Consider the following 14,070-nt stretch of genomic DNA (forward strand, 5'->3'; position numbering starts at 1 on the left):
GTTTGAAACAAATGTTTTTCAGAGTTTGATAAATTCCTTGAGGAACGAGCAAAGGCAGCAGATTCTATGCCATCTCCCACAAGAGCTCACCCTGCTCCCAGTGGATCACATAAGAAGGCGGAGCACACAGAAGATGCCCTCTTTGCCTTATAAAATCCTAATCTCCCTATGGTGTCCAAAGGTTTTTGCTCTTAATAATTTCACTGGTTCCATTTAATTAATGACTAGCAGTAATCTATCAAATCATATCAATGTCTGCAGTATGTACACTTTGTCATAGCTTGTTTAATACATGTGGATGTATTATTTTACTGTAATGGCATTTGAAACTAATTGCCAAAGAAACCATTCTATTAATAGTTTGGCACTAAAGTGAGTTACTGCCTAAACTGTAAAGTGGCCATGAAGTGAAAGTATGCGAACACTATTGCATGTGTGATGGACTGTGGTGTTTCACCATATACATCTCATGTATTTTGGTTATTAGTTAAACTTTGCAAATATTAATATTTTATAAATATTTAACTTAACAAGTTTATGCTTAAGGTAGCCTATGGGTTTGTATCAAATTACAAGATGTTTTATATTACTAACGTTGGCAAATTAATTTTGCTAACTGGGATGTTATACTGTGTATTTCAATATTCCTTTTGTTGAAGGGATAAACCGAGGTTTGTGGAAAAGGGACACTGAACATTTCTTACTGAAATGCTTCTGATCGTGTTTAAAATGGATTGCTCCAAAGAAACTTAAAGCTTTAGAGACAATTAATGACAGGTTCCTTCTCCATGTTAGAAACATCATTGCACTTGAAGGGATAACACATTCATATTTTGTAACTGGTTAAAATTTTTGTTAACATATGGAAACTAGAATGGACATTGACTAGCTTAATTTTGCACTTTTTTTTTTTTTTTTTTTTTTTTTGTAATTGTTGCATTATTGTAAATGTTGATTGTATTTAAGGACTTAAGCCTATCCATGCAGTGTATTGGTCCATACTCTATGCAGATTCTTTTTGTATCACCCCCCACATAATGCATTTATCGCAAAGGTTACAACATATCATTTCATTCTCAAACATATCATTGATGTATTGTTTATTACATATGTTTTTATAATTTTGTGCACACATTACAATTTAAAAGAGACAGGAAAGAAGCACAATTCGGTATTTGTTTTTGCACAGCCATTTTCTTTTGAGCAATTAGATTTCATTTGTGATTTATAGCAGTGCAGTATATGATTGAAGTCTTGACAAATCACTGTTATTTAAAATGACTTAAGTTGATATTGTGTACATTCACGTCATTTCCAGTTAGTATTCTATTTTAGTGTATGCATTTTACATTTAGCTCATGCAGTTTAAAGCTTGTTATGGAAATAACCGCAGTGATACAAGAAGATGGTGTTCCCATGAGTGCTTCTTGGTCAAGTTTAAAGGTCCATGCAAACATTGTTTTTTATGTGTCAATGTAACAATGTTGCTGCTGAATGTTTAAATTTAATTGACCAGTATACGTGCTGACATCTGGTAATCTGAGCTCTCTGACTCAGCATACACGTGTCACTAATAAAACACTAGCGTCTTAAATCCACTGCATGTGTTATTTTGTGTTGTACAAATGGACTTTCTCCTGGATCATGCAACCTCTCCTAAAGTTACAGTTTCGTGACTCATTTTAAAATTGGTGTGTCATATTGAAGTGCAATAATCCTTCAATCACTCTCACTTATATATAGCCTTTGCAAAAATTTTTTTGACCCTTTTGATGTGCCAACAACATGTCAGAAATAGCAAACGAAAAATTCAATTCAATCAAATGGACAAAAGTTTTAGAGTAAAGTGTCGTTGCTTATCCACGCGGTTCTCAGAACTGAAGAAGCCACTTAATGAACGATGAAACGTCTTCACTTTATTTTCTTATGGAGCACACCTGGATGAGTGAGGATTAGATTTAGACTTAGACAAACTTTATTGATCCACAAGGGAAATGAGTTATGTGTAAATCTCTGACCTACTATATCCTCACTTTTACTTGTGATAAATAGGCCTTCTTTGCTATGGCATTGTTTATTCACTAGTCATAAAATAATCTTTGAACTAAAAAAATACTGCCAATAAACTGTAGCACCACCAGTTTGTTTAATTTTTGCGTGATGGATATTTATTGGTGTTGCTGCTTCCTCAAAGTGACGTGATGGGCATGCAACAGCTTTGAGAGAGGGAGAGAAAGAGAAACACATGATGTAATCAGCATCGCCTATGGGTGACGTGTGATCACCCCACTCGGTTTTGGAGCTCCTGATTGGACGATATTGCTGGTTCTACAGGAGCACGAGTCAAACAAGCTTGACTCTCAGTAACCACGCCTGACTCCTTCCTACTGGTCCTTTGAGGCAGGCCCACAATAAGCAGATGCATGCCGTTCATCAAACAGTTTGTCCAAAATTAAATAAACAGCCTAGTCATTAAAGCATTTATTTTATTACACATGACATGTAAAAGAAGCCCTTAAATATTTATTTTATATTATTTTTAACTGTTAATGTTTGCAAATCGATGCCAGTGAAATTAAATAGTAATCACACGTAATAAAATACCAAAGTACTGTCTGTATTTTTAGATTTTCTTATTTGTAGATTTGTGTTAGTGTTAATATGCGCTAAATTTCACGGATAGCCCAAGAGGCGTTTGTTTATTTAGAGAGAATAATTAAATAAAGAAATGGGGACTGCACAGTGATTGGCTGCTGGTCCTGTCACTCATTTGTGGTGGGCGGGTTGTTTGTCTGCCGCTGTTAGCACGTTTGTCCTGAATGAGTTCTGTGTTTAGCCTGGGTCGTAGCTTGGCTTGACAAGTTTACACCTACATATGGACCACGCTGACAGATTTAAGTATTGAATGCATGGATCTCATTTATCGTTTTGGGATTTAACCTTTTGACTAATGTAGGGGAGTGAGAAGTTTGCGTTTTCACGTGATTTCGTGTCTGTTCAGTCTTCATAGAAAAGCCAGACAGACAGAGGAGTAAAGATGAACTCTCTTTCTTTTGACGATCCAACTCTGGATAACTTGGATCCAACGATTTCACTCAATTCGCTACATGACCCCAGCGACATTGACACGGCCCTTTTAAGCGATATCGATGGTAAGAAATTGTAATTGTTGTTTACATGCTACATCCACCCCTGTCATATTTAGCTTGTGTTACTGGCTAAAAGTCCTGCACACCTAACTTCTAATAACATAATAGGGTATTGATCATTTTAGTGTTGCACCAGTAGCGCTCAATTGTTTTAGCAGTATTGTGAAATATAATGGCTTGTTAAGCCAATTAGCCAACCTCGTGCTGAATCGATATAACGTTAGATTTAGCTTACTTTTTAACTTTTCGTCTTAGTTGAATCGACATCCTTACACAAAATATAGTGCAAATCATATATTTCTGCCTTCTACTATAGTATTTTTATGTTTTAGAGCATAAAGTTTTCAAATAACAGGGGTACATTAGCAGGTGATGCTAGCTTAATAAATATTGCTAGCGCCCCGCCTCTCATGACTGAGGTTATTACAGTTCATTCACTTTTTCTGGGTTCATCTTCATACGATTGACCTATTCCCCCAAAATGATACACACTTACTACTACTGCATTAGTCATGGCAATGCTTTAGTATTTTCTTACAGTCTTCTAAAACATAAAGCAAAAAAAATAGTAAAATAGACTATAGTGTGGTTGCAGCTAAGCAAGTATGCACTTTATTTACTTTGCATCGATCATAGCAAATACAGATTACACGCGCACACAACACTACCACATTATTGCAGGTTTATCAACATTTCAGCCTTTAGTCTACTGCTTGTAATGTGTAACTCGAGCTTGTTTCAGTTCAACCAAATTTAGCCTCGCAGAGGGATATGTAGTGTTGGACGTATGTTTATGGGGCACTCGGTTTACATTGCATGTGTTTGACCGAAAGTAACCCTCGGTGATGTTGCACGAAGGTAACCTCGTTCTCAGACTCTCCCTCTCTTTTCCCGTCTTGGCCAAGCGGCATAGCGAGGCTCCCAGACGCGCTCTGATTGGTCGAGAGCGATCACCTCATACAAAGGCCTAATCCACAAACGCAGTGCTACACATCAATGCAGAAAGAAACTAAACATGTGCTTATTTTCACCACATAAAATCCACTCTATATTGTGCCATTATTACAACCTAAACCTGAATTTACAAAGAAATTATTTTTGTTTTCTATCACACTGCAGTCTTGCGAGTGGAGTCCATACTATAATCCCAGACTATATGATCAGAGCTTGTGTTGAAAGGCTTGTACTTACTGTAAACCATAAGTAAATCAAATATACTATTATACTTTTTTGTTTCTTATGCAGATATGCTAAAGCTTATCAACAACCAGGATATGGAGTTTGATGGACTCTTTGACAACCAACCATACACAGGAGCTCCATCGACCCATGATCTCCCTGGTCTTACCCAACCCATCACCTCAGCTGCTTCACTGACCACTTCAGCTGTCCCGACAACTTCCCAATCCTCCATCCTTAGCAGTAGTCCACATTTGGATGCTCTGCTGGGGCCCCCCATCACTCGTAGTTCCTCTACACCAGATAAGACCTTCCAGCCTGCCACCTTCCAACAATCCCCTCTGGCCCAGGTCTCCAGCAGCACTGGCACAAGACAGCAGCAGCCGACCACTCCACCACAGCCGCAGAATGCCAGGCAGGCCAAGGCAGAGCAGCCCCTGCCAGCCCTTAGTCCAGCCCTCCCTGTGCAAGTGGCTTCACCACCTCAAGGTGTACCACAGAAGAGTGCAGCTCTGAACGCTTCCCCTCCACCTCCGGCCCTGTTCTCCCCCACTGCTCCTCAAACACAAGTTCAGTCTCAGCAGACTCATCCTGTCAGCTACACAGGTAAAATAAGTGTTATGGAAAGTAAAACACTAAATCAACTAGAACTACTAATAGAACATAGACCTCGGGTTACCAGAGTCTGCTATATATCTATTATCTACGACATCCACAGATCGTTATGTTATAATTTGCTAATTTTAAATTGAAATATTCACCTTAAACAACTTAATAAAAGAAACAAGCCATGTTAGAAAACTGTGGTGCCCAATGGGTGCAGACATGGCCGTAAATGACAACAAAGAGCTGTGAAGTAGTTGCCAATTTTTGCATAATAAGTCTACTTTAAACATGTGTCAAGTAAATTTAGAATCTTTAGCCTCCAACTATTCCACCTTTGGGGTATTCACCCTTCCCTTTTTCTGAATATATGCTTCTGTTGACAGACTGTGTAGACAGAACAGCACAGGTCAAACCACTCGTTTGCTTTATGTACACATAGCTGAAAGTCTATTATAAATATTTTGTAAAAGCAAGTCTCTGTCTAAGCACTGTGCATTTCAACATAATTCTGAAGGGAGCTCATGGGAGTATTTTATAACTTTTTTATTGGATGTTGAGTAAAGCCCTTTATGTTATCTTGTGCACAAGGTAACCAGTTCAGACAGATAAGAATTGTAAACGGTGGCATACTGACTGGAACTATGACTTTATTAGTCCTAGTGAGATAATTTCCCTTTGCCCTACTAACCTGCTGTTAATGATCTTGCAACAACCCCCCGGACATGTATTGTGTTTTTTTTGGCATACTTAGACATAATAAGGCACATGAAAATATTTTAATTGTTTTTTTTACTTTACAGCATCTAGTCCTGGGAGTGCAAGTCCTTCGGCCGCGATTTTGTCTTCATCACCTCCAATAGCAATTCAACCTCAAATTCAAGGAATAGCCACCACGTCTCCCATTTTGACCACCTCAGGAAGCCCACCTGTACAAACCATCACACCCCATGTACAGCAAGTACCTGTAAGGAATAGTCTGCCACATGTGCTTTTAATAGTTGTAAAACCAAGAGACTCCTCTGACAGTGTATCTTTTTTTTACAGGTGCTACTGCAGCCTCAGTTCATTAAAGCAGAATCCTTGCTTCTGACCACTCTGAAGCATGACCCTTGTATGGTCACTACTGTAGCATCACCTACATCTTTGGCCACAACAACTTCAGTGCAGACTACTCCTATTCAAGTAAACCTGTTTTTTACTGCTTAAGATAATTTGTAACCTGCTTTTTGAGTTAACATGCTATATTGCTTGCTCTAAGGCTTTTGTGGGTGGAGGCACCTTTTTGACTACAGTTCCTGTTATGGTGGATACGGAGAAACTGCCAATAAACCGGATAGCTATCAGTGGCAAACCAAATGGGCAACCTCACAAGGGAGAAAAACGCACTGCTCATAATGCCATTGAGAAGCGGTACCGGTCATCGATCAATGACAAAATTATTGAGCTTAAAGATTTGGTTGCCGGTACTGAGGCCAAGGTAGGAGGATCTTTTAATGCTTGTCTATTGAACCACACACCTGGAGTCTATTAATAATGATATACATTTTTGTCGCTTTTAGCTTAATAAATCTGCAGTGTTGAGAAAAGCTATTGACTACATCAGATACTTGCAGCAGGCTAATCAGAAACTCAAGCAGGAAAACATGGCTCTAAAAATGTCAGCCCAGAAAAACAGTGAGTACCTCATATTATCTCCAACACAGTTCATATTGGTTGTGTTAAATACTAGATACTAATGTCTCACAATTTATACCCCATTACCTACCACTAACAAATCTCATGACAAAATAGCTGCTAAAGTGTTTAACACTTGCTGTAAATGTAATTGTGCTTTTACTCAGAATCTCTCAAAGACATCGTTGCTATGGAGGTTGATGGACATGCTGATGTGAAAACGGAGCTACCCACTCCTCCAGCTTCTGATGTGGGATCCCCCTCCTCTTTCTCACACTGTGCCAGTGACTCGGAGCCTGACAGCCCAATGGGCGAAGACACAAAGGTATGTAGATATACAAAATCATACGTGTTCACATTGAACAGTCTTCAGTCTAAAGTATTTGTGAATTGAACATTCTTCTTGTCTTGTTTCAGCCAAATGTGGGTACGCTGGGTCAGTCTGCAGGTGGAGGTGTTGGTGGCATGTTGGACCGCTCCCGTATGGCCCTGTGTGCGTTCACCTTCCTCTTTGTCTCCATGAATCCTTTGGCTTCCCTTTTCTGCACCGGTACATCTGCCAGTACTGGCACGAGCAGCAGCCCTCACACAGGAGGCAGGGGCATTCTGGGCTTAGACAGTACAGGTAAATGAAGTGTCATTGACTTCCTACCAACACATATGGTGTAAAATATAACTTAGGCAACCTTTTCTAATTTACACTCATGACACATTTTGGTCAATAATATTGAATGTCTACAGTGGACTCTTTGGGCTGGATGGACTGGATGTTGCCCACTCTGCTGGTGTGGTTGCTGAATGGCATTTTGGTGTCAGGGGTTCTGATCCGACTCTTAGTCTATGGAGAACCTGTAACCAGACCACATTCTGGGTCATCTGTCTTATTCTGGAGGCACCGCAAACAGGCAGATCTGGACCTAGCAAGAGTATGTTATTTAATAAATTAAATTATTGTTTTAAACCCGAAATTACATTATAACTATGTCTACATTTTCTGTTTAACAATGACAGTTCTAAATCTAACGGATCAAATCTGCTATTGTCCATCTTCAGGGGGATTTTGCTCAGGCCAGTCAAAACTTGTGGACCTGTCTTAAAGCTCTTGGTCGGCCTTTGCCCACCTCTCAGTTGGATTTGGCTTGTGCTGCCTTGTGGTCACTGTTGCGTTTTTGCCTCCAACGCCTTTGGGTGGGCCGTTGGCTGGCAGCTAGAGCTGGAGGGCTGCGGTCTGACCGCCCCCTGCAGGAGGATGCTTGCAAAAGCAGCCGTGATGCTGCACTGGTCTATCACCGCCTGCACCAGCTTCACATGACGGGTAAGTGGAAAGGAAAAACAAATTGCTCTTTATATTCCTTCTAAATATAAGGGTGTACTGCTCCAAATCACAGAATTACCAGATCATTTTCCACACTGTACTTTATTTAGTGCGATATTCCTCTGCATTACTGCTTTAAGGAGACTAATCAGAGTGTGGAAATGTTGTGACAGGTTTTTAGTGCCATTGTTCTTGTCATGTTCCAAAGAAGATTCAAAACAGATTCAAAGCAGTGCATCAGTCAAATAACTGATTTTAGACAAAGGAGATATTGACCTATTTGATAAATTGTAACTATTGACATTGTTGTGAGACTAGATTTTGTCATATCATGATTATTGTTATATCCCTTAATCAAATTATTTTCTTGTTAGGTAAACTAAATGGCAGTCATCTCTCAGCTATCCACATGGCTTTGAGTGCAGTGAATCTTTCAGAGTGTGCTGGCTCATGCCTTCCAGTTGCCACACTGGCTGAGGTCTATGTATCTGCTGCTCTACGGGTCAAAGCCAGCCTGCCAAGGATACTACATTTTACTTCAGTAAGTATTTCAGTGCATTTATTTTTACACAAAATCCATATAGTATATAGTATAAAATGTCTGAAGGACCAAACTTTTGTTTTCTTTGTAGCGTGTGTTCCTGAGCAGTGCTCGTCAGGCTTGTCTATCGTCCAGCGGCAGTGTGCCCCCGGCTATGCAGTGGTTATGTCACCCACTTGGTCACCGCTTCTTTGTGGATGGTGATTGGGCCATTCGCAGCACTCCTAAAGAAAGCATTTATAGCCAAGCTGGCAATACAGGTCAGTAGATCAGATACTTTTTACTTCTAATGCTGTTCATGATTTAACTCATGCAGCCTCTTATGTTTCTTTACAGTGGATCCTTTAGCTCAGGTGACACAGGCCTTTAGGGAGCATCTCCTTGAAAAGTCCCTCTATTGTGTAGCTCAGCCTCGAGGAGAGAAAGGGCCAAGCCATGGAGAGGGGTATGAATCCAATATAACCTATGTATTTCCCTTTGCCTGTATCTAATATTTCAGATAATATGCTTCTTAATCTTAACATGAACAATTCAATAACACATTTTATTATGTGGTCAGTCATAAATATTTATGAACATGCTGTATTTCTTTTTCAGGGAGTATGCTGATGCCCTGGAATACCTGCAGCTGTTGATGAGTGCATCAGACGCGGCTGGTGCCACTACACAATCCTTTGCTATTGGATCCAACATGGCTACTGTAACAGGTAAATTAATAAAAAATAATAGTTGTGTTGGGTGTCATGCAGTTAATAAGCCCAAGCACCAGAAGCTGGCAAAGGGCCTCTAAGTATTGCAAAGCGACGTGAGGCTAAGAGTAGCCCGTAAGTGCATTGACGGGATGTGACATATCCGTAGTGACCAGGGGCCCTCGCCATGACGTAGGAATATTGTTACCGTATCAGAAACTTTTTCTCCTAACTTTTCCTCCAAAAATCAATAAACTGGAACATGAACACCCCCACACAAGAAAAAACTGCATTAGGGTATAGGAACGAAAAAATGCACATAGAATCATAAAAATTGACACAGAAGTAGATCATGAAAAGAGTGAAAAATATTACTCCAACGCTATCTGCCCCACCAGGGGTCAGCCATATTGTATTAAACTTTACAAAGCATTTTCTGTAAATGTTGTACTTTTACACACTCCTCCTAGGGTGTTCCAGGCTGGTGCCACCTAGTGCCTCCGCTCAATTTCATTTCTCTCCAGCAACTAGGTCAGGAATCAAAATACAATCGGCAGTTAGCAAAAACCCCGGAAGTGCAAGTTTGGGCACCAGCCAATCAGTGAAGAGTGATGTATTCAGTATTGTCAACGATTACTGAGATCGAGGATTTAATGCCGGAATAAAGAGAATGTTTGGTGAATTTCATCAAGGGGAAAAACGTTATTGCCCTTCTTCCTACGGGATTTGGGAAAAGCTTAATATACCAGTTAGCCCCTTTAGGGGCGCATTACATACATCACAACCAAATAGCAGCGATTGGTTAAATGACAAAAAGTATCTGCCTACCGTCGAGGGAACGAAATCTAAGGCTGTGAGGTCAGACAGTTTGTACGAAGTGAAACAAAGTAAAACCGGTTGATGAATCAGGCTAAGGGCGTTCACCTGAATGTGCTCAAATTTAGTACACATTATCTGCACAAAATGTATTAATCTTGCATCTATACAAATTGCTCCTATTTACGCATATGAACGCTGCTTTCAGTGAAAATTTATCAGTTGTTAAATGCCCTGCTTTAAAGCTATTTAATGTGAAAGAATTGAAATTGGTGCATCAGTGCCCCCTACAGATTGAGATAAAATTTTATATGGGGACAACATTTTTTTTTCCATACATTTCTGAAACAATATTCCATTTTGGCATCTGAAGCATTGTGGGGTGCGGTGTTTGCAGGGCATGGTATTTGTTGCCTGTGAAGGTGGATTATTTGATATTTATTTATTTTCTTTTAGTCTTTCATTGATATACTTATCTTTGCTATGTAGACCAGATAGATGCACATCAATTTCTATTTGTGTTCTTGTATTGCCTTCCAAATGAACATAGGCTTTCATTACCATGTCATTATAATTGCATGTGATTGCCATAAAGCATCATTGAGTATAATTACTTTATTCTTTTTTATTCTTCATTTTGTGACTTTGTTCCCCAACACAGGATGTGATCCTCATTCAAAATGGTGGTCCTCAATTGCTGTGGTGATCATCAACTGGTTACAGGGAGATGACTCTGCTGCAGAGCGACTGTATCCAACAGTTGAGCACCTGCCTCGCAGTCTCCAGAACGCAGAGTGAGTCATCAAGTTATTATAATAATGCAAAATATACATGAACTTTTTAGAGCTACATATTGATCAGTATTTGTTCCGCTTATCTTTGTAAGCAGAAGTCTGCTACCCAAAGCATGTCTAAATACCTTCAAAGCGGTGCGTGCACTCCTGTCCAAACCTGAAAACTGTCAGCTGAGTTTAAGCTACAGTGACAAGGCCAGTGCCCTGCTCAGAGACAACCTCAACCTGGGACCACACAGCCACAGTTCCAGTATAGACAAGGTACCCTCATCACTCTCACAAAGGCTGCAAGCCATGTTAATCAGTCATTGTTTTTATTATATACACTGGTTTGAAATGCTATTCTGTAACTATAAAGCAATAAAACAATACTACAAGGTGTGTGAAACTGACAACACAGAATATGGATGGGCAGATTGTGGCTCCCTCCTGGGCCACTGCGACGTGTGATCGGGCTGTGTCCCTGCCTCTGGCGTTCAGCAGATGGCGATGCTGCTGGATGGGCACCTCGTGGGGTGCATGTGCACGGCCGGAGCTGTGGTGCATTGTAGTTGCATTGCATCTGTGTCTCAGTGGAGTGCAATGCACCCGCAGTGCAACACAGAGCTGAGCCACAAACAGCAGCCACAAATTTGGGAGGAGTACCTTTGAGACAGTACAGTCTTTTAAGTACATTAATATTATTTTAACATTTACTGTTTGTGTGTCCTCTTCAGGTTGTCCAGCTATTGCTCTGTGATCTGCTATTGGTGATGCGAACCAATGTTTGGCAGCTGCAGCAGCAACAGCAGCAGCAAGGGGTGCCTACTGTAGGACCCACAAATGTAGGTCCCAGCTGTCCAACAGGGGGCGTGCAGCAGGCCTCACATCCTGAGCTCCAAGGCTTTCAACAAGACCTCAGTTCTCTGCGGAAGTTGGCTCACAGTTTCAGACCTGCCATGCGAAGAGTATGTGTATTTTATTAATATACAAAGATATGTGTATGCTGTGTGTAGAACTAAACATTTTTAGAGTTTGTGCCCAGTGCTGTCAAAGGAGTAATTGAACAGCATAGAACTATAAGTTAGTTATGCATAGTCTATAAATTCCCTGTGACTATTAATATTCTGCCAAATGAAGGCAGGTAGACTTCAAATATTACAAAGGAGCACATCAAAAGGACACTTAATGCATACAGATGCACGGGCAAACCCAGTTCCCTTTGGAAATAACCATAGCCCTTGGCACACAACACAAACACACTCACTCCCCCTGAGGCAAGTGCTCTGTAACATTATTTCTAATGCTTCTAAGTCTCTCTGAAGTCTGAGTGAACATGTTTTTTCCTCCCTTCGCTTCTCTCTTCTCATCCTCTCATCTGTTTTGTTTCTATCCCTTTCCAGTTATTCATCCATGAAGCCACAGCCAGACTGATGGCAGGGGCGAGTCCCACACGCACACATCAGCTGCTGGATCGCTCACTACGACGCAGAGCAACGCCAGGAGCCAAGACAGGTGTGCAACATTCACATGTGTCCTCCAGGCATATTTATCTATTCACTCACTTGAATATTTATGGTATTAAGATGGTATCAGTCTGGGATATATACTTGAACCTTAAAGTAAGGAAAACATAGGTTATGTTTGAGTAACACGATTGAGATGTTTCACTCATAGTAAGACAGCAAAGCAAAGAATACAACAGAGGTATAACAATGTACAATAACAATAATTAATATCTGTTAACAATGGTCAAAGAATAAGCTAGATGAATTGCTGACATGGGACAAACTATGGTTGCTAAAACCATAAATAAATACTGGCTCAAATGTAAGTGTAAAGTACACTGTGTGGAAGTTGGCAGTTGTGTTATAGTCAGTTGTTCAGGCTGTTTTATTTGCTAAATAACAGGCTGACCCAATGCAATAACAGTTTTTTGTGATATGCAGAAGAGTGTGAGACACGGCCTGGCCAACGGGAGCAGGCGGAGGCAGTCCTGTTGGCATGCCGATACCTCCCCCCTTCGTTCCTGTCAGCCCCAGGCCAGAGGGTCGGAATGCTGGCGGACGCAGCCCGCACCCTGGAGAAGCTGGGAGACAAGAGGACGCTCCATGACTGCCAGCAAATGATCATCAAACTGGGGAGTGGCACCACTGTCACAAACAGCTAAGAAGGACCAGAGTGTTCAGACACATCCAAACACCAACGCAGGACAAAGACAAAACTTTCTGGATTCACAATGTGCAGCTATAAATCACTTGTATCAAACTGGAAAGATTACATCAACAGTTTGTTTCTCTGATTTTTGGTCTGCAGCCTGACCTAAGGCACTTACCCACATTTGTCCATTGTTCTGCTGACTTTTTTATGAAGAGACACAATCACAATCTCCTCTACAGTACAACAGCTCCTCTGATCTTATTGGTTGTATTATTGTGAAAGAACTGTCCAAAGTGTATTACATACAAACATATTGGGTCAGAAACAGTTTAGTTTAGTCATTGGAATCATTTGCATCCTGCTCATTCAAGCCCAAAGTCTCTATCTGCACTAGCCTCCAGGGGCTCCTTTCAAAGACTTGTAATAATGAGTCTTCTGTTTTTGTGGCGTGATGTGTACATATTTTAAAAATGTATTTATATCTTTGATTCAATTTGCAGTATTGTGACATAAGCAAGGTGATAAAAACTTATCCCATAAGCGCATATTATAATTATGTAGCATTTGGCAAGGCTCCTTTTAATGTCATTGTTATGTTATAATGCCCACGAGCATTCACAGCATCAGGCTATCAAGGTGACCTTTGTGCAGCTTTGGCCAATTCTCTTGACCTTTTGCGGTGCTGCTCATTGATGCTGTGAGATGTTGGCAGCCTCTTCATCAAAGTGTGTGGCATTGGTGGTTTCAAGTACCCTAAACTTTTTCTCGAAATTGAGCGTGCAGTGAAATTTCATTTCAGATTTATGTTTGTAGCTCTTACACTAAGAGTAGTGCTTTCTCTTACATTTGTTTAGTTCAACACTCTTAGTAAACACCTGTTTTTAAAGGTCTTTATAAACAAGTCCTGAACCGGGATGTTCAGTATGAGCCTGGTAAAGAGACTGATACTGTAAATGAAATGTGAGAGACATGGCAAACGCTTGTTGTATAATTGGCATCTTTCTTCACATACTTGCTTACTATGTAAATATTAAAATATTTTGTAACAAAATGTGTTTTGTGTACAACTATGCTCTTTCTGTTTCATTTGTTACAACACAACTTGCAACCTTCGTTAATAGTGCCTTAAACTATAGTTGAAACTTGACCTCTGAACAAAATAAGAAAG

At 40.3% G+C, this 14,070-nt stretch overlaps 2 protein-coding genes across 2 annotated transcripts in view; one reads left to right on the plus strand and one right to left on the minus strand.

Moving 5' to 3' along the window:
- Positions 1-2,425, minus strand: part of msrb1a (methionine sulfoxide reductase B1a) — a 5,165-nt gene extending 2,740 nt beyond the window's left edge. The window contains exon 1 of the mRNA XM_055153074.1: positions 2,350-2,425. Coding sequence (XP_055009049.1) covers positions 2,350-2,425 — 76 coding nt within the window. The remainder of the gene's footprint in view (positions 1-2,349) is intronic.
- A 379-nt stretch (positions 2,426-2,804) lies between these two features.
- On the plus strand, positions 2,805-13,953 carry srebf1 (sterol regulatory element binding transcription factor 1). Its single transcript, XM_020937163.2, has 19 exons — positions 2,805-3,152; positions 4,395-4,934; positions 5,735-5,898; positions 5,979-6,116; positions 6,193-6,411; positions 6,494-6,608; positions 6,776-6,933; positions 7,026-7,233; positions 7,350-7,534; positions 7,662-7,923; positions 8,298-8,464; positions 8,556-8,724; positions 8,801-8,909; positions 9,062-9,171; positions 10,631-10,763; positions 10,859-11,024; positions 11,480-11,710; positions 12,146-12,257; positions 12,692-13,953. The coding sequence occupies exons 1-19, from the start codon at positions 3,038-3,040 to the stop codon at positions 12,910-12,912; spliced, it is 3,522 nt and encodes a 1,173-aa protein (XP_020792822.1). The 5' UTR covers positions 2,805-3,037; the 3' UTR covers positions 12,913-13,953.
- Positions 13,954-14,070: the final 117 nt, after the last annotated feature.

This window comes from Boleophthalmus pectinirostris, unplaced genomic scaffold, assembly GCF_026225935.1.
Source record: "Boleophthalmus pectinirostris isolate CB_2022bp ecotype Guang Dong unplaced genomic scaffold, ASM2622593v1 HiC_scaffold_17, whole genome shotgun sequence".
Lineage (NCBI taxonomy): Eukaryota > Metazoa > Chordata > Actinopteri > Gobiiformes > Gobiidae > Boleophthalmus > Boleophthalmus pectinirostris.